Source organism: Zootermopsis nevadensis, unplaced genomic scaffold, assembly GCF_977971745.1.
Source record: "Zootermopsis nevadensis isolate Lab colony 2312 unplaced genomic scaffold, Znev_1.0 Znev_ptg000011l, whole genome shotgun sequence".
Classification (NCBI taxonomy): Eukaryota; Metazoa; Arthropoda; class Insecta; order Blattodea; family Termopsidae; genus Zootermopsis; species Zootermopsis nevadensis.
This window is the reverse complement of record NW_028259143.1, coordinates 8,603,274-8,627,646: the sequence shown is the minus strand read 5'-3', so window position 1 is coordinate 8,627,646 and position 24,373 is coordinate 8,603,274. Positions and strand designations below refer to the sequence as shown.

The 24,373-nt window shown below is 37.4% G+C and overlaps 1 protein-coding gene and 1 long non-coding RNA gene across 4 annotated transcripts; one reads left to right on the top strand and one right to left on the bottom strand.

The window, feature by feature from the left end:
* Positions 1 to 658: 658 nt before the first annotated feature.
* On the bottom strand, positions 659 to 12,042 carry LOC110833626 (uncharacterized). 2 transcript variants are annotated; one of them, XM_022072046.2, is made up of 5 exons: positions 11,839 to 12,042; positions 5,118 to 5,571; positions 3,783 to 3,960; positions 2,804 to 2,979; positions 659 to 1,574 (listed from the first exon to the last, which is right to left on the bottom strand). In XM_022072046.2, the coding sequence occupies exons 1-5, from the start codon at positions 11,930 to 11,932 to the stop codon at positions 791 to 793; spliced, it is 1,686 nt and encodes a 561-aa protein (XP_021927738.1). In that variant the 5' UTR covers positions 11,933 to 12,042; the 3' UTR covers positions 659 to 790. The 2 variants fall into 2 exon arrangements, with proteins under 2 accessions (XP_021927738.1, XP_021927657.1); XM_022071965.2 differs by lacking the exon at positions 11,839 to 12,042 and adding an exon at positions 6,135 to 7,155.
* Positions 12,043 to 12,281: 239 nt separating this feature from the next.
* Positions 12,282 to 17,866, top strand: LOC110833777 (uncharacterized). 2 transcript variants are annotated; one of them, XR_015534722.1, is made up of 3 exons: positions 12,282 to 12,684; positions 13,485 to 13,845; positions 16,614 to 17,866. It is a non-coding gene; the product is annotated as an uncharacterized LOC110833777 (long non-coding RNA). The 2 variants fall into 2 exon arrangements; XR_002544341.2 differs by lacking the exon at positions 12,282 to 12,684 and adding an exon at positions 12,854 to 13,079.
* The last annotated feature ends 6,507 nt before the right edge of the window (positions 17,867 to 24,373 follow it).

Sequence of the window (24,373 nt, the reverse complement as noted above, 5' to 3'; positions counted from 1 at the left end):
ACTAAATTTCACAATACTTCTGAAGCCACAAGAGCTAATATACCAGTTCAACTGCGTCACCAGTTGCTGCACATAAACATCAATCCCGTTATATGTTTGAATTACATAACATACATAAAATATGTTAATAAGTACTTACACAAAGTATGACTGTCTTTTGTTATCATACATAAGCATATATGATGGTATCTGCATGGACTGAGCATAGATATATGACATCTTGTGCTCACACGTCACAGCTTTGGAATAATATGTGGAGTAATTATTACACATTTTGAAGATTACTGTTGATCTGCCAACACCAAGATCCAAAATGGAGTACTATGGTGTAGTCCCACTCTTTGACACATGCCAGTACCTCACTTTTTGTTCCTTATAAACCATGGCTTGTATAGTATCTGAACTACAGAACAAATTAAGAATTCAAGATGGAAGAACACTTCACAAACCAAATTCCAAGCTTTGCACATACTATGTGTATTTATTATCTACCTAATCAATCAGCTCTGCATCTAAGCTTCATACTTTTCCTGGTTAATCTTTGAAATGCACATTAGCTGTAACATAATGCTTTCCAGTACACCTCACTTCTATTAGGTACACAAAATTTGGAGGGGAGAAAAAAAAAGCTACAGGAAATTTTAATTGAAAGCATATATGAATACAATATTCTCATTTATTTCTGACTCGTAAATATAATAAAATAATTTGATCAATACAAAAATATATCTGCCATTAAAAATTTATGCAGTCTTCACACACAAAATGCAGCATATGTAGACAGCAGACGCTAATGTTTTAATTTGTTTGTTTCAAATTTACTTTCAAAACTTGTGTCACTAGTGCTTAAGCCAAATTTTTCTTTGTTTAAATTAACACTACTTGTAGAGACAACATCTGATACTTCACTCCACTGGGACATTCCACTTGGCTCACTGATCTCTGAGCAATGACGAGGTGGACTTGGTAAGGAGACACCAATACCCATTTTTGTCTGTCTTTTTAATCTCTCAAATAAACTCCTCAATTTATTCTTAAGTTCTTCATGTGTTTTAGGTTCAATTGTGCTTGATTCACTTCTTGATTCTGTTGCAACATTCTCTGATAATGAATCTACAAGAAAACTTTTAAATTCTGGGCTCCTGGGTTTTATAAAAGAAAAACTTCTATTACCTTCTATACCAGAATCATTTTCACTTTCGTTCATATTATTATTATTATTCCTTGTTGGAGGCAATACAAACATTTCCCTTGAAGAAAACTTGTTCACATCATCTTTATGAGATAATGAAATTCGGCTAATGTTCTGCCAAGCAGGATAAATGCCTACAGACGATGTAATAGTAGATGTGGGAGAAGAACACACTGGCTGCTTCTCCATTTCTCTACCTCTTTGGGCTTTTTCAAGAGACAGTGCTATTTCTGTTGACAGAGGGTCTGGCTCAGTATCATCACTGATGATTGACCGTTTCTCAATATCAAGGTCACCTTTATCAATTTCATTTGCAGTCTTATGAACAGCGGCAAATGACTTCAGGTTCAACAGCTGTTCTGAAGTAAAGGCTTGAATGTCCCTGCAGGAAAAATAAATTACAATTGTAAATGACACAGCATGTTGGCAGATTTAATATAAATGGAAGTGAAGAGGAATCCATAAATAGGTTGAATGTTAGGTTATATGAAGTAAATGGCAAATGTATTTGCTTGTTTAAAATGCTACTGTCCAAACAAGCTTTAATAGCACTTTAAATGTTATGCATTCCTCTTCATTAAGCCATATAAATCTGGCCATATACCAAGAAATGAAACATTCTCAGAGGCTTCATAGAAGAATTAGAAAAGTACCAGAACAAAGTTCACGAATTCTTACAAGTAAGAAAAAACATTTAAATGACATGTCAGAAGGAATAATGGGGCAGGTTACTCAGATAGTTCTGATTACTCTATATTAAAGTAACATGCTGGCACTTCTAAGTAAATATTACATAACCTGAATGTCTGTACAGTTCACCAAATTGAAAATCAAATTACACTAACAAAAGATAAACATATATTGCTTTATCTGCTGAGACATCTAGGCTCTCAGGTTGCAAACAGCATACAGAGGAAATTAAAACCTTACAAGTTAATGCAGAGATATGTATCAAAACCGATACAGAATAGTCCTCAAGATAACAGCCACCTAACTAGCTATCCTGAGGAAGATGAATCCAGTCTCCACTATATGTGCAGATCTCCAACGTACTCATCGTGGATAAACCTCTTACATGTTCATAATTCCTCTCATGCCCCTCCCCCCCATCACATCCTTCTTGATTTGATTACCATAACAGTATTTGGTGAAGAGTAACAAAGAAGAGAATCTTCATTATGCATTCTTCTTTATTCTCCTGACACTCTCTCATGTTTTTTCCTGAGGCAAAATATTTCAATATTAAGCAAAGACTTGCCAACCAATTCCTTGGTCCTGTGACCTCAGTTTCTACACTCCACACACGCACCAGAGGATTGTTAATCCTTGGATAGCATTAATAAAAACCATACCATTAATTACACTAAATAAATGAAATGTTTTAACATGCATTTCAAGGTTAGATAATTTTAACACCTCTAGTCAATAACATTTCTTTGGGGGGGGGGGGGGGGGGGGGGCAAAAAATCTCCAAAATAAATCACATTTAGAGACAAAATAAGCAAAAGATGTAATGAATTTAAAATGCCTGAACGGATACCAATTATGCAAAAGCAAACTGCTGCTGTTGAACTTTAGGCCATGGAGAAAGGACCTGATCTGTTTGCTTACATGAGTTCTTGTTTCAATTTCTCCACCTCCTTATCCTTGCTAACCAAAAGGATTTCAAATTTCTCACGTTCCAGCTTCATTATCTGGAGCTGTGCATGGATATTCTCCTCCTCCTTGCTACGTTCTTTAAGGTGCCTTGATAGAACAGCTTTGGCATCATGCAATGGAAGCAATTCCTACAACAGAAATGAAAATACAAAAGAAACTGTGTAATTCACATTGTATAATATGATCATAACAAGAATTAAGGACTGCTGACAAGTTATTAAAAATGTGTAGCAAGATTATTTTACATTATCACAGAAGCAGATTTCTTTTCTGCACCATTCCTATAGAATGTTACATAACTAACTCCATGGAACAAGCTGATAGTCACTCAAGATGACCAAGAAATTCCTGCCTTTATGGAACCCAAACATTCATTTACCATGTTCACAGAAATCCACCAGTAGATCCCATCCTAATAATTTAGTTTCAGTAAGATACTTCTCACACCTCCATCTAGGTTTCCAAAATGACCTCTTCCTACCAAAATTTTGAAGAGTGCCACATATACAGAAGCAAAAACGAAAGGTATTATTAGTTCAAGGCCTACCAACTATGGGAAACATGTAGAATTCAGCAGCTGTCAGCAGTCCTACAGAGATCTCATAAAAACAAAGATGCCATGTGATCGGGGCTCATCAACATAACGATGGAGGCAGCGAGGACCTATGGAACATGAGTAAACTTCTACCAAACTACATGATGCTATAACCAAGAACACAGCTATCCTCATACTCACTGCTACGAAATCCTCAAATCCTACTTATCTCGTAAGAAATTTCAAATCTATGTATGTAATATCCCACAATCTGCACAAAACTGCAAATTTTAACACAAGTCTAAGGTTTTGCAAAATATACTATTTACCATTCTGAATAATGTAGTAATGACATTTCCATCTTACATTGAACAGTGTAATGATTGCTGTGGTTACCTTATTTTCCTCTTTCAATTGAGCATTGCTTGCAAGTAACTCACTGACAGCTTTACCCTGTTCATCTGCCTTTTTTTTCATATTTTCTAGATTTGAGCTAAGGCAGTTAATGGTTACAAGGTAATCTTTTTCTTTTTTTGCCAACACTTCTAACTCTTCTTTCTCCCCTTCTATTTTCCTGTAAATAACACAGAACTAAAAGTACGAAACACATCTCACATCCACCATACATGTCAAAAACAAGAGTACAGTCTTCTGTCCTCATATTCCTTCAAATATACTCCACAAAAATGTCTTGCATGTAAGATATTGACAGGTGTTCAATGAAACAACACTTTCACTGCACAGAAGTTATCATTACATGATGAAAGACAAGATAATTTCATTGACATAAAGAAGCAGTGGGACATGGATAAAAAGGTAAATAATTTGTTTCTCTTTTCACCCAGTAAAGAATACATTTTAGATGAGATATGTACAGACAGTAATGTTGATTTAAGCACTGCTGGGTTACTTCACTACAGAAAATAGCACAGAGTGTTCAGAATAATGTACACAAAGCAGCAACTTTGGTGGCTGCTTGGCAGTTAGTTGGTCACTGCTGTCAACTGTGCCACAAAGCCAGCGATCATTATTTTGAAGACCTGCACTAGACTTGCTAATTAACAGTGCCAATGCCGACAAATTTAACAGTTTAATTTATTAAAATGTTTTATTTCATTCACTGAATGTGAGAATACATCTCTTTGGCATAAAAGTTATGTTTATGCGATAAAGACAAAACACTTTGTTTATTGTAAATCTCTGACTGTAATATTAACTTGTTTTGTAACTGCACAACTATGGTGTGAATTCATTCTGAATAAGAACTAAAATACATCAGGGATTAAATTTATACTGAATCAAACTAATTACAATGACAATCATTTATTCTAATTATCTGCCTGCCTTTTCCAAGCAATTAAACATCACGATGCTCCCATGAAACCTTGGTTCAAACTGGTTTCTTTGCCACGCCTACATACACTTCCCAATATTTGTAAAGCCTAGCAAAATTCTGTTAAGTCACCTAACCTTATAAATCAGTACTGGTAGCTGGACTTGAGCTTATGTAACATATTTTGGGCCAGCTGTTTTTTGTGTCTTGAACAGTGACCTTCTGAATCATGGAACAAATTTTTCACAATATGTAACAGGAAATTTTACTAAAACATATCAATGCATCAACACAGTTCCCAGGATGTAAACCCACAGGTCCTTCAAGATAAGGGGCTAGACTCATTACAAAGTAAATGATTATAAATACAAGTGGATAGCAAACTGTATAAAACTTACTCATTTAAAGCATCTCTTTCCTTCCTCAGTTGATCACATGTTAGTTCTATTTGCTTTAATTCACATTCCAATCTTGCGCATTTAACTTCAAGTTCTCTTTGCACTGTCTGTGTTCCGGAAGTTGTTTCTTCTGAAACAAGCTGTGTATGTGCAGATGACTGCAGAACTGTTGGGCCTCTCTGTTGTTCATGTGACGGTGGCAAACGATGTTTAAACTGCCTTGAAAAACTCTGTTCTGAAAACTTCACACTGGGCAAGACAACAGGTTTTGAGTGTGAAGTTTTTGCTGGTTTCATTGGAATGTATTCAACTTGATATGGCCTTGCGATGAGTGTTTCATCTCTAGTAGGGATATCATCAATGTGATCCTTCTCACGAGCATTAACTTGTGAAGGAATAAACATGAGGGTATGTTCCATGTCTGTGATAATTCTCCGCACGTTGCCATCTTCCTCTGGAAACATAAATTATATTACTGATAACACACAAAATAAAAAATGCTGCTTGTAATTGATTAATATCAAGAAACAATACTTAATGCACGATTAATTTTAAATCTATCAGTTGCACATCACTTGTGGCACACAGGATCAAATCATTTATGTCTACATTCAAGGTACTTCATTCAGTGAAACACAGAGACAGGTGGAATGAATGCATGGCATTCCAAACTCTCATGTAGGCCACTCTTTAGATGTTAACATGGTACATGCTGGTGTTTCACAAGAACTGCACCAGTTTTCTCACAATTTGAATTGTGTAACTTCTGTTGTACATGTGTTGTGACTTGCAATTGTGGATAATGAGAAGATATATACTAAGTTGTATGTTACTAAGTATATCAAATATATAATGTAAAGTAAATTTCTTACTTGTAAAAATGGTATAGTGGCTACATTAAAGTATCAGTCATATTATCACCAAATCTTTGAGGTATGAATTATGTGATATAACATCCATCCACACAAAACATATAAAATGTTATAACACCAGTACATAAACATATAATTCACTTACCACTTTTTTGCAGTTTTCCACGTAGTTCATTGACCAGTAAATTTAAGGTTCTAACTGGACTGAACATGGAAAAATTAGTACCACCATTATTAGAATTATATTTTGATGGCAATTTCTGTTTATCATCATTAACTTTAATTTCTGGAAAACTACACTGAATACTTCTATCAATACAATGCAGTGATTCCTCATCATTTAAATTGGCATCACTTGTGCTACTACTTAACGAAACATCAGTAACCAAGTATTTGTTTGAACGTTTAGAACTATGTATCAATCTTCTGGGATTAGCATATACTTCTTTTTGATCAATTTCATCTCCATCCTTAGGCACTGCATTATGGATAATGCAAGCAGTGTTCTTATCTTTCAGTATGTGTGCCCATGAAAGTGATCTGTGTTTTGAATGTGAATGGTTTTGCATCTCATGCTGAATATTGCTAGACTGCTTCTGTGTTTCACCTTCTGGCACAGGCCTATGAATTTGTGGTACAGAAGCTGATGTATTGCTCCTTGGTCTTTTCCTACACTTGCCAATAGCAGACTTAGTCTTCACTGTAACCTCAACTGTAGCTGTATTATTTTCGAAAACTTCTTTACACAGCACATGGTTTGCAGTACTTGATGCTCTGCTAATAACTTTACCAGAATTTGATCTTAGTTTTGGTGGAGAGAGATCCTTCACTGACGAACCAGCAACAAGTGGCATAAATGAGCTTTCATGAACACCGCTTTTCATGACATTTTGGACAGGTTTACATGCATTAAGTTTTGGTTTATCAACTTTACCATTTATCACTTTTGACAAAAACGCTTCGTAATTTGTAATGTCCCTTTCAAGACCGCTGATACTACTTTGCACACGGCGGGAATTCATTTAGATAATTTTGTCACGCTGTTAGATTATAATTTTCATTCCTTAAAAAGAATTTAAATTCATTACGGTCACTGTAACACGCATCAAAATTAATAATTACACTACATTCCTATAAATTAGTCGTAACTTATTCAAACAATTTTCCAATGTTATATTGGCACCACATTACCAACATTGAAATTTAAACACAAGCACACAGCCTTCTCTTCCCTGTCTGTTCCTAGCCTGCCACGTCAAATAGTAGCTTTATATATTCTTACCACTAGATGGCTACACGATACAATAATTTGTATAAGAGAATAGAATTTATTTACATTACGTAGACCCTTCATAGGCCCAAGCCAAGGATGTAGAAAGCGTCATAGTACAAATACAATACTTATTTCTAATACTAACTAACTAACTAACTAGATGGCTTACCGAACCCGAAGGTTCATCACCGAATTAACCAAAGCCCTCCACCGGACCCTGTCCTGGGCCAACAAAATCCAGTTTCCTTCAACTCCTATCTCCCATAGATCCCGCCTGAGATTATCCTCCCATCTACGTCTAGGTCTCCCCAGCGGTCTCTTCCCTTCAGGTTTCCCAACCAGTACCCGGTGCACACCTCTTGTCCCATCCATGCGCGCTACATGTCCCGCCCATCTCACTCTTCTCGACTTAATCACCCTCACAATACTGGGGGAGCAGTACAGATTTTTAAGCTCGTCATTGTGCAGTTTTCTCCACGCCCCATCGTCTTCCCTCTTAGGCCCAAATATCCTCCTCAACACCCGATTCTCAAACACCTGCAATCTGTGTTCCTCCCTCTGAGTGAGAGACCATGTTTCGCACCCGTACAAAACAACAGGCAAGATTATTGTTTTGTATACTTTAATTTTCAGGTTCTTAGAAATCAGACGGGAAGACAAAATATTTTGGACTGAGAAGTAGCAAGCATTTCCGGAATTTAGTCTCCTCCTAACTTCCTCACAAGTATCATTTTGATTTGTTATTGTTGTTCCCAAATATTTGAACTTTGTAACCCTTTCAAAGGATTTATTAGCTACCCTAAGATAATTTTGCCCGCCTGTCTTCTGATGACGAGATACTAACATGTACTTAGTTTTTTCTGAATTTACTTCCAGCCCCACTTGTCTACCAGCCTCTAGTAAAACTTCTGCGTTCCTCTTTATTGTATTTATATCGTCCCCCAATAAATTAACATCATCAGCATATGCCAATAGCTGATGTGTCCCGTTCAATTGCAAACCCTCCTGCCTACCTTGGACCTTCCTGATGGCGTATTCTAGCGCAAAGTTAAAGAGCAAGGGAGACAAAGCATCTCCTTGTTTTAGACCGTTCTTGATGAGGAATGTCTCAGATACATATTTACCTACTCGAATTTTGCTGCAGGTTTCATTTAAGCACATTTTTATTAGACCCACTAGCTTCTTTGGTATACCAAATTCAATAAGAATATTATATAGCACTTCTCTCTTCACAGAGTCATAGGCTTTTTTGAAATCTATAAATAACTGATGTACAGTCCCACCGAACTCCCATTTTTTCTCTAGTATCTGACGAATGCAAAAGATCTGATCAATCGTTGATCTGTTTCGTCTGAACCCACACTGATGATCCCCAATAGTTTCATTCGCATATGGGGTTAATCTTGCCAAAAGAATGTTGGATAGAATTTTGTATGAGGTTGATAGCAGCGATATTCCTCGGTAATTACCACACTCAGTCTTGTCCCCCTTCTTATAAATAGGAATAATTATGGATTCCTTCCATTGATGTGGCATCTCTTCCTTATCCCAAATTAACTGAATAAGCTTATGGATCCTCATATGCAACCCTTTGCCACCTGCTTTAATTAATTCGGCCGGAATCTGATCAATTCCTGGAGATTTATAACTTTTCAACTTCCCAATGGCTAGTTCCACTTCATCTAAGCTAGGTTCTGGCACCAACAGTTCAGCTGTATGCATTTTAATCTGTCTAATATCACCAGTATTATGAACATTTAAGAGCTCGCTAAAGAAATTTTTCCACCTATTCACAATTTTTATTGGATCTGCAAGCAAATTGCCACTATCATCCTTTACCAAATTAGTCTGGGGTTGATATCCTTTCTTAAAGTTATTAATGCCTCTGTACAGGTCTCTGATGTTTTTTTCCTTATTATTTGTCTCAAGTTCAGCAATTTTGCCCTTCAGGTATTCCCTTTTCTTAGTCCTAAAGGTTCTACTAGCCTCACGTCTCACGTTACATAGATTATCCGCATTTGTTTTGTTTGGGTTCTGCAACCATTGAAATTTTGTTTGCTTCCTTCGATCTATTAATTTTGAACATTCTTCATCAAACCACGGTTTATTTTGCTTTCTCCTGTAGTATCCTAGTTTCTCTTTTGCTGAAATTTTGATGCAGTTTCTGACATTTTCCCACTCCCTGTTGATGTCCACACTTTCATTATCCTCATTTGTCTCTAAAATTTGAAACCTATTCGAAATTTCAACTTGATATTGTTCCTTTGCCTCTCCCTCACTTAATTTTTTCAAATCAAATCTTTCTGTGTCAAAATTTTGTTTAGTTCGTCTACTTACTGAAAGCCGCTCCCTCACTTTTGCTACCACCAGATAATGATCAGTGTCGCAATCTGCTCCTCTGAATGATCTCACATCAATTACATTTGTCTGCCTTCTCTTATCTACTAAAACATGATCTATTTGATTGTGTGTTCTGCCATCTGGAGAAGTCCAAGTGTATTTATGAACATCACGGTGTGGAAATTTTGTACTTTTTACAATTAAATCTTTTGACGTAGCGAAGGTCACTGCTCTGACGCCATTATCATTACTAAGTGCATGGAGACTCTCGCTGCCTATTGTGGGTTTGAAGACATCCTCCCTCCCAATTTTTGCATTGAAATCTCCTAGCAGAATTTTCATGTGATACTTGCCAAATGTATCAAATACTGATTCCAATTCTTCATAAAAGCTATCCTTGATATCATCGCTTTTGTCTTCAGTTGGGGCATGAACATTAAGGACAATGATGTCGCACCAACGTCCTTCCAAAATTACGTAAGACAACCTGTCACTAACAAATTCTACTCTCTTAACTGCTGCCCTAATTCTGCTATGAACAAAAAAACCCGTCCCTAGCTGATGATTGTCATTCCCCTTTCCATAGAAAAATGTAAAATTGTCCACTGGGATCGTGCCCTCCCCCTCCCATCGCACTTCCTGCACTGCCACTAAGTCTAACTTATAATTCCCTAATTCCCTACACACTGATTTCAGTGCCCCAGCCCTATAGAGGCTCCTAATGTTCCAGGTACCAAATCTCATGTCCTTTTTCAATTGCCGTGGTCGTGCCAAAGAGTCCGTCCTGATCCGAGGCTTGGTTGATTTTTTCGTAACACATATTTTTTTTTAAAGGTGAAAGGTTGTTAGCCCTACACCCAACCCCCAACCTGGAGGACCAGGGTATCACTCTTAGTCTAGCGCATCTCCTTAGACCTGTCCGGCTTGGGTGACCCTACCATGAGCCGAAGCTCAGGCCGGCATAGCCCTAAGGGTCATTTGAGCACGCAAGCCTCCTCACCCGGCAGATTGCCTTCGACAAGGTGGTGATACCTTCGAGAAAATACACGTCAACTAAAACGCAAGGAAGTTGTTTGGTTTCATATTTTACTTTTATTGGTACAGTAAACTTGCTTACAACAAATTTAGGTCAGAACACAAGCTATTTTAAGTTTGTCTTGGTTTTTCTAAGCCTCGGATATTACTTTAAAATAGGGCATTATCGCTTCGTTGAATTTTTCATACATAAATATGGTGAACCACGCTGAAAGCCACGTTATAGAAGGCGTTCCTGATTCATATTTTGTTTTCAGTTAAAAGGTCAATCATACAACCTAATACAATGAATTAGGTTTCTCGGTTTCTCCTGTAACTGCATTGAAATTCCGTAGTTTGTATTAGGTACGATCGATTCTCCGATATCCTTTGCCAATTTACTAATAATGATCACATTACCATTTCTTATTCGACGGCAAATAATCCGGTCTGAAGCTACTGATAAACGTATAAATTTTCTGACTGTCTCAGATAATTCGAAGTTATATCGTCTACCAAATAGAAATGAAACTTTAATTATATATTTATCGTCACCTATCGCTAAAATAATTATAAAATAACGCTTCAAGCACGCGAATAAACAACACACAACCTCAAATCTTACAAAACTCTACTATTTAGCAAACTAATCACTTTACTGTATTATACATCATCATCGAACAGCGGACCCGGAAATTCGTTTTTGTATCGATAATCTCAAAATGCATCACCCTACGATCACACATATTTCTCTGCATTGATGTAAGCCATCTGTTAATTAATCTATCAACTTAAAACCTCCATATCTTCTTTTACTACTACTGTGGCCGATGGTTGAAAAATCCTCAGAATATAATGTTTCACTATAACAAAATCTGTTGAAAACAAAGCAGTTTCTTACCTGGTGAATTGAAAGTCCGCCTGACAGTATTGTGACTAAAATTCAAGAAAGCACAAACACATTGGATACTTATGTTTTTAAATTTAAGCTTTCTTCTTGTAAGAATAATGCATTCGTGTGATGGATTTCATAAATTCAAAATTTCCGATAGCATGTCTTTTGGCCATGACAAAATAAAAACGTAGGTGCAAGAAAATATTATCCTGTCTTTGATATCTGTGTTATAAAGAGGACAATATGAATAATGAAATTTAGAAGCCAACACTTAAAACTATGAAAATATTAAAATGTTTTTAACAGAGTACAGGCTATTTTCCTTACCGGTCTTACTTTGCGAAGAGGTAGATGTTTTTCTCAATTGGAGAAAAGCAGACGACATTGCAGTGCTGCTGCTACCATAACAGGACAAGAACATGTATTCAGTCGAGTTGTGTTCATGAGGAATTAACAAAAAATAGCACACATATTGCTTTTTTGACGTAAATACGTCTACGAGGAAGGGTCATTCGGCAAAAAAGTGTTACGAAAAAGTGTAACTTCATTGTTACGTTACCTAGGAAACGTCAACCTTCATTGTTATGTTACCTAGGAAACGTCATCTGTTTACTAGGTAACATAACAATGGTTACCTAGGGAACGTCGTATTTACTCGGCAATTTTGTTACCTAGGAAACGTCATCTGTTTACTCGACATTGTTGTTACCTATAAAATATTACATTACATTACATTACTTTACATTACCTTACCTTACATTACATTTCATTACATTACATTAGTTTACATTACATTCAGCTACCACAGACCCATCTTAAGCGTAACTAATTCAAGTTGAATAAGCAATATCTTAATCAAACTTATCTCAATTGTAAAGCATGCATAAAGGAAATATTTAGAATAAAGCCAATATATAAACTTCCTTTCCGTATAGACGTATTTACGTCAAATTCTCCGGAACCGTGGTTCCACTGACTTTTTTAATCGAACTACCTGTAACAGATTTACTTACATCGGAGTTTCTTCATTGCAGCACAGTTTATAAATACATTTACAAATATAAATATCTCTGGTTTCGTGAAGGTTGGTATTAGATTGTTAAACACAGAAACACTACTAAGTACTCCACAAGGGAAATCCCGTTATACACACAGGAAGATTGCCGACATAAGGTATGACGAAACTGACGTCGTTGAAGAGACGGTTACTTCACGTAAAGTCGTACGATATCGCGTAGCTTGTTGCTTCGACGTCGTTATGATTGGCGCAGCAATGCTAGAAGTTATGTGCTTCGGTGTCGCGATAACCTACGTCCCCAGATTCGGCGTCGCGATGCTTGGCGTCGGGTGGCTTGCAGGGATTTTATATTGATTGACTTAACGTAACGTTAGGGGAGGCCTGGTCTAGTTGGCTACAGGGTTTAATTGTTAATAACTCACCCTGCCTTTGCAAGAGAGCAGCGCTAATTAACAGTCCTGTTGGTAGGCAAAATTAGTTGGCACATGTGTCATATGCAGTAATTCACTACGTTTTACTGAGAGTGTTTAGAGTTTCAGTGTGAGTAAAGGTATGTTGAAACTTCGTACATTTGTGTGCATTCATCTCAGAAAAAACTGACCTAGAAAAGTGATAGTAGCTGTAGGGTCTAGTTGGCACATACATTGTCCGAAAAACATATACACACATATTCAATGATGAAATTAATATTTTTTAACAAACATTGGCACTTTGTGAATTATAGTATCTAATGTGGGTGTTCAAAATGAGTACCGTTAGCTTCGTAGCACAGTTGACAGCGGTAAGCAACTGACAAACAAGCGGCCACCAAAGTTTCTGGTGTGTATAATACATATTTTTTAGACATTCTGTATATTGCGGTGCAGACCGGCTTGCTGTACCAGCTTATAGCGCATTCAACCTTCAAGTGTTTTGTAGACCTTTTATCAATTTCATTGTTTCAATTTCATTTTAGGAAGTAAAATATGCCGAGAAGATAAAAAAAGCAAAACGTGATGGGCAACCACTGCTCCACTTCTGTATCGTAACCCCCTGTGGACTTGAAGAGAGATTCCGACGTTTCGGAAATAAACCTTTACCACATTTACTTTGCCAGATGCATGATTGAAGAATGTTAAGGAGTATTATGTTTGTGTCGGTAATGGAACTAAGATTATATTAAAAACGGAGTATTAGGCTAACAAGCAGGACAGCTTATGACTTCAGTTGGAACTCATATCAAGAGTGAGAGTAGAGGCCTAAAGATCACAGGCTATAAATCCATTGAGATACAGATCTTTTCTTTGAAACATTTTTGATGTGGATCATATGCAAAGGTAAGGTTATCTTTAGTAATTAACTAAACACCACACCATGAGGACGTAAGGGGAGAGTGGAGGTATAGCTCTATTTATTTTTAACTTCGACACTAAAGGGAGGTGAATGGTTATTTTCACGTCCCAGTCGCTTTACCCTCGAGGAAAGAACCCGGTACCTATTAGACTGGATAATGCGTGAGACTGACGTCAGAGCCGGTGTGGACGCAGTTCCGAAAAAAAAGAATCTTGACCTATCGGGACCTGAAGCCTAGACGTTCGGTCCGTAGCCTAGCCATTATACTTACTGAGCTATCCCTGCTAATAAAATACAAATACAAATTATTTTAGGCCCACCCGCAACAAATATGGATTCCCCTACATTATCAACTTTTAGCGCTCGTTTCTGATTGAAGAGTAACATAATCCCGGAAGCTCAGAATCCAAGGCAGATAACTTTTTGGATTGCTGCTTAACAGATGCTCGTGTCACTGAATTAATTTACAGGATAACAATGATCTGGAATCCGATAGCTTCACTTGGTCTTATAAACAGAGGGTAGCAGGACATATACAGCGAGAAAAGATAGTTCGTTGCTCTGATCAGAAATCATTTACATTCTTTTCTTTAAATATTATGAATAATTTTCTCAGTATTTCAGTGCCGTATGTCGTTCCGAAAAGACCTCCGACATAAAATTGTCCCTTACTTAAGTAAATCTGATTAGTCAGCTTAAAATATGATTAACTGTTCCAATAAAATGTACATTACTCAAATAGTAGGCTACAGAAAAGTTGCTGAAATGCAGAAGGAATAAGCTAACAAAAATTACATAGTGAACTTTGGTGATGAAACCCATTGGACAGCAGTCGTTTGGAGACCAAGAAGGAACATGGGCATAATTGTAGCTCATAGCCAAATAGGTTTGGAGTGTGTGAATTGAACAGAAATGGTTCCCTGCGTGGTTTATGAAGTATTTTGGTTTAAGAGGCGTCGATTCTCTGGGTTCTCTTTCTAAAGAGTTGTAAATCACATTGTTCCCTCCCCAAATGGCACGTTTCAAATTTTAAATAACAAATCTGGAATCTCTGGTTTGTGAGAATTGTGTGTACGTTATATTTATAAAAAATACAGCTTTTATATTCTGCGTTCCTAATGTAAATTACATGAATAATTACGCGGGCAGCAACATATGAAGAAATTTTTGTACAAATCGCTACCCCAGAAGAACTTCCAGGACTTACTCTGTAAAGCGATTTAAGTACAAAGTATCGTGGCCTCAGAAGTCATATTTAATTAAAATAATTCCATTTGGTTCACACACGCCATGACCAAACCATACGCCTCTTTTATAAAATTACAAAAGCCTACATGGGCTAAAACCAAATGAGGCAGGCTACCATCCTCCAAGTGCATGTGCACCCAAACCACTAATTACGCTAAAAGTTATTGCTAACATTTGCGGACATCTTACAGAATGAGGCCTCCAAATGTAAGTTTCAACTGCTTTCCTATTTAATTACCATGCAGCAGCAAATCTCGAAAGCTAGACGCCGCTAATATCAAAAGACGCATTTGGACACGACTCTGAGCCAGTTATATACCGTTTATCATCATCATATCTATAAGATTCATTTTAATACTATCATCCCATCCCCTTCACGGTCTTCAAAGTGGACGTTTCCCTAGAGGGTTCTCTACAAAAATTCTATGTAACGTTTTCACCTCCTCTATCCTAGCCACGTACTTAACACAACACAGCAATAATACGTAACGGGTTTAAATACCAAAATTCCTCGTTACGTAATGTCCTAAAGGGCTCATTTACTTCATATATGCCATATATATGTCTATTTAATATGTAATTTATAATATAATATTATGTAACAGTATCTTGAGGTACGTCATCTAGCGACTTATGAAAACAAGGACATTCCAACTATATTAGCATTAGGACCTGTATAAGTACTTGGTTCCTTCAAACACCAGCATGACGCAATCAGTACGCTTCAAAATGTCAAATTCAGGAGATACGGAAAGAAATGGTATTATGTATTGAACAAAATATTAACTCATCCGGAGTGAAGGTCATGCTGTCTTCGTGGAATATTTAAGCAGGTCACTGTTATCTTTTATTTTGCGTTGCATAATCATCGTCTCGAACTCATTTCGACGCCGGGTAAGAACTGCAATTCATTCAGTATCGTTAAGTAGCTTGGAAACCAGTTAAACTCTTACAATATAGTACAGGTATTAATTATTAAATCAGAAACAAATGCTGGAAAACCAAGTGGTTATGTTTAATAGCTGTACTAGACTTGTGAAACAAATATGCCGAGATTTTGTATGTCCTCTTGGCGGTGACAGCAGCACTTACTCCCGGCAAGTTTTCCCTGCGTACACCCTGGACCATGCGACGACCTCGTCTTCGCATAGGAAAACTTTTAACCAAAAGGATGAAGCCTTAGGGTGAAATACAACAAAAGTAAATTAAAAAAAGTCTGTCTTGCAGATCAGAGAGTAAGATACCTATTGTCCAAAATTGTATTTTTATATTTTGAAGCTGTTAATGCATTTCGGATTTTCACGAATAAAGAAAAAATAATTTTGTACTGGAAAATAGCAAATAACTGAACAATGTCGTAAGAAACGATAGCTAAACACATTTGGGAACAACAGTACCAAATCAAAACAGTATAAGAGGTTAATTTCGGAGAATCCTTTAGCTTCCTCTCTGCTATCTAAAACGTAAAGATTTATATATAATTATTTTTCCTGTTCATTAATAGGGGTGTAAGACTTGGACCCCAACATTAAGGAAAATACAGACTGAAGATGGCCGTCTTCTGAGTAGTTGAGACATGTAGTCTTGCAGAAGTTTACCGACGTTCCAGAGGTTTTTGCTATCTCCATCTACTCATCGCCCTGATGGTGGAGGCAGAGACAACATCAGAAACGTCAGTAAAGTACTAGAATATATGGCGCAACAAGGCGGAAGACAGATCTTCATACTCGCGGCCGTGAGAACCTCATGTCTCACAAAAGAGACGGAGTTTGAGAACAGGGTGTTGAGGAGAACATTTGGACCTAAGAGGAAAGAAGTGAAAAGATGGCGGAGAAAAACTACATAATAAGGATCTCCATAAGAAGATGTTAACTGTTACATCAAGAGACAAGTCTGCAGAAGTAACATTTTAAAGAAACATGAATATATAAATGTCGATAAATTACACTAAGCAGATTTTTTAGGATTTGTATAGAACCCAAAATTTCAGTACCGTGTTCTCAACTTACCACTACCAGACCTTGATTTGGGCCAATTAAATTTAATCAACATCGGCACACAATATTATATTCTCATCTATGTCCAGTGTTCCCAGGCTTGCCGAACAAGATTTTGTGTAAATTTGTCTCTTCCATGTGTTCCATATGCCCTGTCCATCTTATCCTTTCGATTTGATTACCTAATATCTGGTGAAAAGTGCGAATTATGAAGCTCGTAACTACGTAGCTTTCTCCATCCTGATATTTTCATTTCGTTACGGCGAGAGATTAAGTTTTGTCCCATATTAAAGAAAAGGTAAAACTAATTTTTGTCTATTTTTTTAGTTTCAATGTTTCTAGACAGGAGGCGCTTAGTAACTTTAAGGCGACTATGCTAATTTGATTGTAATGTAGTATCAACAGGTAAAATGTCACTGAACCAAATTTAATCGAAATTTGTTCAGTATTTTGTATGTAGAGCGATGGAGAAAGGAATAAATGATACCTCTCAATTACACGTTCATGCACGCTCTTAATAAAAACAAAAACTGGTGGTTTTAAAACGCATTTATAAGATTACACGTCATTAATTTATAGCTTATTAGACGATACTCTCAGCAATAGAATTAAATCTAAATCTTAGTGGTGCAGTTTGAAGACGAAATCAAAATTGCGAATGCCAATATAGAGGATCCCGTTGGTATCACGCCAAAATATTACGATACGTCTGAAAATGTCTGGGTGTCACGAAGGTAAATAAAATAAAGATGTGTCTCTTTTGGTCCACCGGAATAATGTTCATAAAATTGTCATAACAGATCAGCTGTTGTATTATTTAAATATCCATACAGTTTATTTTAAGATAACCCCTGTGGAAGAAAGGCAGCTTTCGCCAGTCCAACAACGTTAAGATAGAAATATATGAGCTCTGCATTTGTGATTGGCTACAAGAATCATGACGAAGTCGTTTCAGGAGGAAGCAAGCAAGCAACATCGCGGGAGGAGACTGCTAGCTCGTTAGTTGAGTTAGTATGCAAATGAGCCCATTATAAGACACAAGCACATCGCATCGCGTGCGGGGTTGGAAGCGAAAAGTGAAAAGGGGTGGAACTCTACCATAGCAATGCTAGTCTGCTAATGGGCTATTAGAAGTTAGAAACATGATGTATTGGGGGTAGATACACGGTCCTTTGGTGGAGAGGGGTGGGCGGCATGTAAAGGGGGGGTTTAGGAAATTGAAGGGGTTGGTTTTAGAAGTTACACAGAATACGCTGGTGTATAACAATGATGAAGAGTCATAGGGGTGGGTGGTTGGTGGATAGGGTGAGACGTGTTAGTCGAGGGTTGAAACAGACATTGGTCCCACCGTCCTGCTGTGAAACGTGATGCATGGTGGGTGACAAGGGAGAATTTTTATATAAAAATTACTAATCACTGGTATGGTCCATTTTTTTCGGTTCTTTGCGTCCATTTAATATTAGTGGAACGGAAATAATTAGTATGACTTTAATTTCCAGAGTTCACGGGATAAAATGTTCTCGTAAAAGGGAGATCACGCTTATTTTTTTAAATATAATTCAAAAAGAACTTTTCATTTTGAAAATAAGACGCATTCCGATTCGATGCTATACCAATAACGTTACAATATTAACACGTCATCACAGAAGAATTAGTATTTTGCCTCTTGTATTCAGCGCTGACTTTGCTGCCACGTGTGGACAAGAGAAATATGAACTGCGTAGTCTCATAAACTTTGTTACACATTCTTTGCACAAAATACAAAACGCGTTTGGGAGATAACCGTGTCAGTTCCTCTGTCATCCTGCGTATTGAAAATCCGAACATTCTGAACGGATTTTCATAAAACATGCCATTGGTTCAGTGTTTCGTTAAAGCCACAGTGTTTCGAAAGTGTCTTTTGAACCAAAGCTGAGACCAACTTGACCAAATGGCCAAAACGGGTAGGGGGTTATCTCACCGGTCAGCTAAAGACGGAATTATAAGCAACTTCCTTAACGTCGTGGTTTTAAATGAAAATACATTTACACAATGAATACAGTCCTGTAGAATGGTTATACATATTGCATATTTTATTTCGTATGTTTTAAATATATCAGTTTCTCTATTTCATTCTCATACCTGAATTTATTGAATTATTGTTTCAGAAAGGCTCAACATTAGAAATGTTCATGACATAAAATATAAATCTGAGACGCAAAACTTAATTTCCAAAACAATTGTCGATATGGTTAAGGGCTTTAACAGAACACAAGGAAGCAAACATTTTATTACATTAGTAGTAAGACTACCTTTAGACCTGCTATACTGCTGGTAATTCTTGAAACGTGAAATGAGTTCTGTCCACAGATTCTTCAGTTTTCAATAACATTAGCTAATTGAGTGACTTCTGATTCAATAATATATCAGGAAATTTTACAGCCTTAGCTGGTAAATCAATTTATTTCTGATATAGCATTTACAAAACGTGTGTGTGGGCCTACTCCAATATTATTTACGTTTTATGAATTTCTTTGAGTCGGTTCTGGGTACATCTGCTGCATTTCGGAATTTCACTTCTTAGCATTACTGGGCTTTCGTGTTCCATAAGACCAATAAATAATCAATAAAGTTAAAATTTAACGTAAACAATGAGTAATACAAGGATGGAGCTTGCTCCACTCCCAGTATACAAACCGTTCGATGGAGTGACACAAGTTTTGTTCATACAGTTCAAACTCACGTCCCGTGAATCAGCCAGACGAGTACACTTGAGACGTGTCCTTATATATATGTTACAGAACATTCGAAAATTTGTAAACAAACATTTCCAATATCAGTTAGGTCTAGTCTTTTCAGCGCTCTTGAAGCAAAGTTACTTCGTAATTACAGCCCTCCTTAACACATATTCATTGTTCCATCACGAGGTATTGACGTACTCACATATTTCTTCTCTTTTCTCTGCGTTTTATTTCTGAAGTTCTTTCACCGTTTCTTTTACTATTCTGTGCGTCTTGCCAGCTATTGTTCTGGCGAACCTGTGACTGCGCAAGTCTATTCCAGGTGGGCACCAAGTGAAGCAGATAACCCTACTACTGGCTCTAAACACATACGCCTGAACCCATTGGCACATGGCGAAACCAATGTTCTAGTGAAGTTAAATTCTATGAAAAGGAGAGTAATAACAAGACAGCAGTAGATTTTTTAAAGAGACAAGATGTGATGGTGTATCCTGGATTCGGCTGCTATCATTTTATAAATGGGAAACAAAGTCCCATTTAATACTAATTATAATTATAAATATTGGGGTCGCCAGTTCATGGAGGATGATACCTATATGACGTGTAATACGCTTTGGAAATATGTTCAAACCTGCAGGGAAGAAAAGATTTTGGAGACACTTTTAGACGTAAAGAGCACATATTGTGAAGACAGACTTTTTATGCTACTCGCTCAGAATCATGATATATAGCGAGATTTAGTATAAAGGCTGAGAGACAATGTTTCATATCCACACAGAATAACAGATAAAATTATAGTTTTGTAAATCTTGATTTTTACGATTCGAGCTTAAAGACGGGAAGCCAAATTTTCTGAACTGCATGGTAGCAAGCAATCTGCGAATGTATCTACTCTTAATGCGAGTAATACACAGCCGGTAAAATCTAGTAGTGTGTTTCTTGCAGAAATTAAAAAAAACTGCTTCCCCTTCCCCCAGGGAGAGATACCGATAAAATATATTTTTTGGTGTGAAGCTTTCACGGCGGCTTTCATTAATAAAGTCTTCTCGGGCTATCAGCCGTGTTAGATGTTGATTAATCGCCGACGTTTCGAGGACCATTTCTGTCCTCATTTTCAAGACTGTTGACTATGTGGCTCGTAACGCGAACTAGCCTTGAAAATGAGGACAGAGGTGGTCCTCGAAACGTCGGCGATTAATCAACATCTAACACGGCTGATAGCCCGAGAAGACTTTATTAATAAAAATATGTTTTGTTGTTGATATAAGGATCTATATAATTGAAACGAGCTTATTCATCACGTGGTGTGGTTTAGTTAAACAGGAATCTTAAGAGAAGGTGGTCGGGAGTACGAAGGGGACTGAGGGTGGATCTGTTGAAACCAGAGAGGATTTGAGCCACAACAAGCTCCTTTGTGGTAAGCGTGAAGTTGTCCGATTCGATTTAGATGCTGTGAGACGCCGTACAAAACGTTTGTCCCGACAGGGAGCATGGCCTTTCAAACGTTCGTTATGCCAACACCACAATTTGGGCACAGAGCTAAGAATTCCAAGCGAAGTACACAAGGACTAAGATACTCCTGCTGTCTACAGTAACTGGGATATTTTCTAAGATTAGTTACAAAAGAAGTAAATTTAAAGAACATGGAATAGGCCAATGCACTATTATGACTTATTGTTAGCTAAAGACTTTCCCAAAATGCAATGCGACGGACTCCTACTAGGCATGATTCACAACGCTCGAAATTTTACTGCCATCAGTAATGTTTTAAATTATCTGGCATTAAAAGTTTGGCAGACTTGGTGTGTTTCAGAATACAATAGACAACTGAGGAAAATATTTGGACCAGAGAGAGAGAGAGAGAGAGAGAGAGAGAGAGAGAAAGAGTAAGCAAGAGGATGACCGAGACAACTGCATATCGTCTAGCTTCATATTTTCATTTGTTTCCAAGTATTATTAGGATTATCAAAACAAGAGGAGATTGGTGGGGCATACAGCACACATGCAACAAATAAGAAATGAGTACAAAATACAACCGGGAAACCTCAATGGAGAACCAGACGTAGATGAGAGTAACAGTCGTATTAAAATGGGTATTAAATAAATAAGGTTGGAGAATGTGGACGGGATTCATCTGTTCGAGATAGGGTCCAGTCGCAGGTTCTTGTGAAGAAGATAACAGTAAACCTTCGGGTTCCATGAAAGGTGGGGACTTTCTTGACTAACTTAGCAACTATCAGCTTCTCTAAAAAGATTCTGCTCCCTGGAGTTGGCGGAATGACCCTAATGTTTTATGCTCGATATGTCACTCTGACCTGTAAAGGATATTCTAAGGCTACTGAGAGACCTCAAAACAGACAATATGGAAGAAATTATTGGAACACAAATAGAGGAATTACGTGTGTTTACAAAAAAACTCCATGAATGTAAGGCTGCTTCTGTGCTTAAGTAAAACACAACGAAGAAGTAAGCGGGAGTGTTAGTAAAGGTCGACATGTACTTAACATCGATTCTGGATGGAGGTAAGTGATCGTCTTCACGTTCCGTTCACTTTACTCCGGTTCCGATTAAAAGCTTAACACGATATACTTGGATAAAATGCTACACGTGCGTTATTGACAAATGTATTCCTCGGATGATTTTAAATTTTGCGCCGTTAGGTTGGTCATGCTGATAAGATGGCGTGTTGACAGAGAGCGGTTTTCAAGCTTCGGGTGCAAACGTATGTTTTCTGGAGTTTCTCTCACGATTTTATAGTCACAGTGTATCATCATTGGCATCCTAAGATTTCTGATCAGCTTATCGAAACTAATGTCGAGTGAAGACTAGAAGTAAGTCATAATTAATATTAATTGCTTCGACCAGCTTTAGTTGTGCTTTCATATTATGATTTGGATAACAAATGCAGTGAAGTTTGGGCTAAATGACATACCAGGTTTGTGTGTGAACACACACAAACCTAATAGCACAAATTTTACTTTGTCAGTCGGTACGTTTACTTGTTACTTGTTACTTTGAAAATTGATTAAAGAAAAGTTAATTTTACTACATTTTAAACCTGATTATTTGAATGTTTTTTACTTCGTTATTTATTGTTATTTGCTGCTTTTATTACGTAAAAATACTCTGTATTAGAGATAGTGGGCAGTACTGACTATGGACTGGACGACCGGGGTTTGATCCCATACTTGTCCTTGCCGGTATTATTGCAGCCCGTAGCTAGTCATTGACCGAGATGCCCGGCTAGTGGACCGACGAAAATGTCTGAAATTAAGCTGAGGAGAACCCACCACCAAGGTCAATGCTTCACAGAAATGTGTCCTGTTGAACAACAGACATTGGTGTTGTGTGTGCGACACTGGACTATAGGCCCTAGTAGACCGACTCCTAAGGTTAAAGGGGGTATCTTTCGAGCTTTCCTGAGTTAAAGTAAATTCACACACACACACACATTAACATTAGAGCAAGTATCTTGTTTGTGTCCGGAAGTATGTGGTTCGAAACTCTGAAAATATATTTCCTCCTAATGGTGGAGGAACAGACAGTCTCCAAAACGTTCTCACCCGACTGATCTCCCAGGAAGACTTCATTGCATTCAGTCGCCGTGCATGTTTTAAATCCTAACTTAATTTGTTAGCATGCGTTGGTTTGTAGTTATTTAGCGACCCTATTTTCAATTAGTACAGTTGGCCTACTTGAAAGCCCGTAATGAAAATCATAGTTTCTGAACTTGCAGAGTGTCCGGTGGAGATTATCAGTAGCAGTTTCACATTCCGGCCGTATTTACCTCCACGGAAAGAAGGAAAAATCGGCCCTTTCTACGGTACAGACCGGATTTGTGCCACTGTTACACGCACGGAGCCTAGTATCTCCTTACACAGAACATCATAATAATGAAGGAGCCCTCTAAACATGTCACCTTAACCATTTTACAACAAAAATTGTGGACAACAACTCGGGGGGGGGGGGGGGGTCCCCCCTTCACTTTAAAATGAGTTCAACACAAATCTGGTTAGACATTTTCTTCTATTATCCATATACCACCTTCTGTAGAGCGTGGAACTCAAATTATCAGTTATGTACACAATAGGGAAAGAATATGTTCCCACGCGTCATTTCACTTCGTTTTTGTAACAGCGCGACAGTATCTTTATTAAGATTACATTTTCATGCTAATTTCTCACATACGCCTAAGTTTCTTTCTTTCAGGTTTTCATCTAAAATTCCGTATAAGTACTGATGTCAGCCTGACACACGCACTGGCTCAAGTGATCTCCTTTGATTTGATCACCTCCATAATATTTGGTCAAGAGTACAAATTATAAAGTTCTTCGTTCTGTAAATTTCTCAATCCTTATGTTACTTCACCTCCATTGGGTCAGCATCCTGTTATTAGACACCCTACATCTATGTAAGAATAAATGTTGTTAATTTCAAATGTTATACGTTTATATACCTACAGGTTGGGGGTTGGTCGCAAGGCTAAAAACCTTGCACCGTAAAAAGGAAGATGTTTCGAAACCTTAATCAAAGCCTCGGACAGAATG